This window comes from Colobus angolensis, unplaced genomic scaffold (genome assembly GCF_000951035.1).
Source record: "Colobus angolensis palliatus isolate OR3802 unplaced genomic scaffold, Cang.pa_1.0 Scaffold600, whole genome shotgun sequence".
Taxonomy (NCBI): Eukaryota; Metazoa; Chordata; class Mammalia; order Primates; family Cercopithecidae; genus Colobus; species Colobus angolensis.
In genome coordinates, this window is record NW_012119600.1 from 287,969 (window position 1) to 292,941 (window position 4,973).

Sequence of the window (4,973 nt, forward strand, 5' to 3'; positions counted from 1 at the left end):
ATGGAGGGTCTTCTCCAGAACTCCACTAACTTCGTCCTCATAGGCCTCATCCCCCATCCTGCCTTCCCCGGGCTTCTCTTTGCAATAGTCTTCTCCATCTTTGTGGTGGCGATAACAGCCAACGTGGTCATGATTCTGCTCATCCATGTGGACTCCCGCCTCCACACTCCCATGTACTTCTTGCTCAGCCAGCTCTCCATCATGGACACCATCTACATCTGTATCACGGTCCCCAAGATGCTCCAGGACCTCGTGTCCAAGGACAAGACCATTTCCTGGGCTGTGCACTTCAGATCTTCCTCGACCTGACCCTGATTGGAGGGGAATTCTTCCTGCTGGGTCTCATGGCCTGTGACCGGTACGTGGCTGTGTGCAACCCTCTCCGGTACCCTCTCCTCATGAGCCTCAGGGTCTGCTAATTCGTGGTGCTCGGCTCCTGGGTGGGTGGCCCCTTGGATGGGTTCATGCTGACTCCTGTCACTAGGAGTTTCCCCTTCTGTAGCTCCCGAGAGATCAATCACGTTTTCTGTGAGATCCCAGCCGTGAAGTTGTCCTGCGTAGACACGTCGCTCTACGAGACCCTGACACATGCCTGCTGCGTGCTGATGCTGCTGCTCCCTCTGTCCGTCATCTCGGTGTCCTACACGCGCATCCTCCTGACTGTCCACCGGATGAACTCTGCTGAGGGCCGGCGCAAAGCCTTTGCTCCGTGTTCCTCCCACGTCATGGTGCTGAGCATTTTCTACGGGGCAGCCTTCTACACCAGCGTCACTCCTACCACTCCCCAGAGAAGGATCAAGTGGTGTACATCCTCACCCCCATGCTCAACCCACTCATCTACAGCGTGAGGAAGAAAGAGGTGGCCGCAGCTCTGAGGAAAGTGCTGGGGAGATGTGGCTCCTCCCAGGGCATCAGGGTGGGGACTCTGCAAACATCTGCGGTGCTGCGGCCAATGACGCAGCTATTCCAGAAAATACGGCCTTGCTTCTGAAGCTCAGGGTGGCGACTGTGATCAGGGAGGACTAGCGGGGACTCCCAGGGCATCAGGGTGGTGACTGTGATCACGGAGGACTAGTGGGGACTCGGCAAACATCCGCGGTGCTGCAACCAATAACGCAGCTATTTCAGAAAATACGGTATTGCTTCTGAAGACTGTTGTGTCACACTTAGCTAATTCAAAATTAACAGGCAAAATCATCCTGTTGCAAGGATTACTTGGCAACAACAGCAAAGTTGGGGAGCATCTCTGCATTAGCGAACTTGTTCAACTGGATTCACCACGAAACCTTTCCAGAGGGCATTCTTAGGCCCGCAGCCCTAGAAACCATTCCTGGCAAGCCCAGCAGCCTCTGGAGTGCCTGTGTTACCTGTGATCATGAACCTTCCTGTCTGCGTTGCTGACCATCCTCTGAATGGAAATCGGAGTATTTGCCACCTGCTTGATTTATTTTCAAACATTCAATACAAGTAAAATATTTTCCAGTGCTAAACGTGTAGCAGTTTTATTTAGAAAACTTTTAGGTGACACTTTCGCATTTTGGTTCTGTATTCTTACATTTTACGAATGTTTATTTCAGAGGTAAGTGATAAAACATTATAAATACTTGCCTTGCCTTTATTCCCATGGAGTTCAATGTATCTGGAAATATTGATTCATTGATTGAAAACTGACTCTGCCATTAAGATTGTTACATGGCCAAAATCCTACAAGGCTACCATTTATGCTTAAACGGTAATAAATAAAATGTCTTGGTTTATTCATTCTACATTTATTAGCTAACTTACTTCCCTTGGAATAAGTTGCTCAATTTTCTTATTCTCAACATCTTCACTGATATGCTAAAGACAAGTATTTCTGTAACGAGTTGGAGGTAGGTGTGGTGCTTTGATAGATGTGTGACTTTGGTGGAATACTAACTAAGCCAAGACTGCACTCACCCCACGATTTAACTTGAGCTGCTTCTGTGTGTAAGGTCCTGAAATAGAAATAAAAAATATTGAGGGATCTGGTGTTTATTTTATTGATACAAGGTTTAGAAAACACGGGACAAAGTGGTTACACAGTTGACGAAGACTGAGCAAAGGTTTCTCAGCCTTATGTTCTAGTGTCAACACAGAAGGAACAACATTTCCTCCATTGCTGCTGATGTAGATAAAGAATATTCCCTTCAATATGCTAATCCCTAGGTTTTTTATTCAGAACATTCCTAATAATTTGATCTTTACCCTGAAATCAAACACATGGAAAAGAGATGGAAGAATGTCCTGGAGGGATTAAGTGGAGAAGCAGACCAGGATTCATCTATGAAATATCCTCAGTGTTATTTCAATTCAGCTCCATTCACATTTAATTCCTTTGTATCTGCACTAATGCCCTCCCCCTTTCCCATTCTCCTGCCTTAGCTAGCACCCTCTTGATCTTCCTTCCCTCTGCAAAACTCCAATTCACACCGCCTCTGTGCTCTATCCTGGGACATTTGCATTTTCTTTCCCATTTCCTCAGTTACTATATATTAAAAAATGGGACTTTTGTTCTTATATTTCCAAGATTAATTCTCTGCACATTTAATTAGAATATTTAACTCTAACACTGACAGACATTTCAAAAGTATACCTGAAGCAATAAGTGGGGTGCATCTTGACAAGTTTCTAGGGATATCATGGACTTCAGTGATCAGAGCATGGAAGGAGGTGACTTATTCAATGCTTCAGAGTCTATTCAACCAATTACGTGGTGGTTACATCAACATGTTCTTTTCCTGGTGATCAATCTTTCCACTGTTGATGTGTGCACTTTTCCGTTGTAGGCTCTTTAATACAACTTAAAAAAAATTTAAATCTCATTTTACACATGGTGGGTACCCAGTCTCTTCACCCATAAAACTAGTCCCACTGTAAAAGGGAGTGACCAAGGATTTTTCCCCAGTCATCTCACCAAATTCTTTACAAGGTAATTTGTGGTCACCAGGTTTGCTTATTTAAAATATGTGAATTATTTTAATATTTAGTAATACACATAATTTAGTAACTTAGTTAATATTATCAGTAGTATGCCTGAAACATGGCATGCACTAATCCAAGTAATGAGGAAAACATAGAAGACTGTCCCCAGGACTGTCCCTAATTTAACTACATTATCTGATTTTGATTCTGATCTTCACAAAATAGTAAAGAATCGGCCCCATGGGAGATGAAAGAAGCTGGTGTTCACAGCAAATTATTTCCCCATTCAAGCGAGAGGCAGGTGCGGCTTCAGAACCACGTCTTCTAACCTCTGGTCTGGTGTTTTGTGCCAAACCATGATACTGATAATTTACAAAGGGGAGAAGCGACCGGCACGGTGGCTCACGCCTGTAATCCCAGCATTTTAGGTGGCCGAGGCAGGTGGATCACTTGAGGCCAGGAGTTTGAGACTAGCCTGGCCAACATGGCGAAACCCTGTCTCTACTAAAAATACAAAAAATTGGCGTGGTGGCACATGCCTGTAATCCCAGCTACTTGGCCGGCTTGAGGCAGGAGAATCGCTCGAACTCAGAGTGAGGTTACAATGGGCCGAGATCGTGCCACTGCATCCAGCCTTGGCAACAGCAAGACTGTCTCCAGAACACAAAGGGGAGAAGCAAGCACATGGCACGATGTGCAGCTGCCAGCTCAACCCTCATAATGACCTGGGGATGAAGGTCCCTTCAGAGCAACATGCTGATGAAAGCCATGTTCATTTGCTGTTGGAGGCCAGTTAGGCTGGTCTAGCGAGGACCTGATGACCCACGTTGAGGGGTAATCGGATTCCCTGTGGGGTCTTTCTGCAGGTGAGGGATATTGGATATAAAGTTAACTGAACACTTCTACAGACTTGTTTTATTTATACAGCAAGCATCTATTTATGCAATATAAAATTGTAATAGAAGAAAGCATAAAGTCTACTTATTAAATACCTTATTTAACTGCCTTATTCAATACTCAGGAAGATACAGGCAAAAAGGAATGATCAGAGAAACAAGATAATTAGATAACTGTCTAATATGCTAAATAATTATTTAGTATAAAGAAAATGCAGACCTCTGTATCCACAAAAATAAAAACTGAAAATTGAAAAAATTGACGGAACATCCCTGTCAAGTTAAACTGACTTTAAATGAAATCTGAGAATTCTGACAATTATGTGAAAGCAAAATGACCAAAACGTCAGGTCCTGACTCTACAAAGTTCCATACATGAAACAATTGGATTAATAATTGTATGGCATTGATAGGTTATTTAGTTAAAGCAATAGGCTGATTCTTACACAAATGATAAAAACCAGATGCATTTTTAAGCTTTTTTCCAGTTGGATTGCATTGAGGGTAGATTTCTTAAATCTGGGTGACTCCCGTGATCATGCACACACTTTCCAGCATTTCACTGTGTGCTTCCTTTTAAATCTCAGGTCATCAAAGGCCAAGAAAATATTTAGTTTGACTACATTCCTTTGGTTTATACAACTGGTTAAGAATATAAAATGGTAAATAAATACCTGTAGCTTCAACTCTGGTTATTTCACATTGTATTTTTTTGAGCACTTTAAGCTTCTTTGGTTTTATTAAATCATCACAAACCTGAAAACAAGGATGTTTATCTTGTGATGCATCCCAAGGACCTAAAAACTTTCCTGATGGAGAATCTGCCCTTAATAAATGAGTAAGAAATGAATGAAAACTATTTCACGAATTTGCCCTTAATAAACACAAGTGTAAGAAATGAATGAAAACTATTTCACTTTAGAAGGCATAGTTACCCCAAAGTACAAACTCTAGTTTCTAAAAATCCTTTTTAAAAAAAAAAAAAACTTTCCTTGGCATCTCAGGTTTGAAGAGATGTCGTAGAAACTGGAGATTAACAGAGTTAGATGACTTGTACAGGCTCACATAGAACTGCATGTTGGGGTGATGCTAGAAGCAAAAAACAAAAAAACCCAAAAACTGTACTTAAATTAT

At 42.4% G+C, this 4,973-nt stretch overlaps 1 protein-coding gene across 1 annotated transcript; it reads left to right on the forward strand.

Annotated features, from left to right (window-relative positions):
• Positions 1-991, forward strand: LOC105527009 (olfactory receptor 2T2). The gene is given in 3 exon segments (XM_011963188.1): positions 1-268; positions 271-765; positions 768-991. Coding segments are annotated over 3 exon segments (987 nt in total).
• Positions 992-4,973: the final 3,982 nt, after the last annotated feature.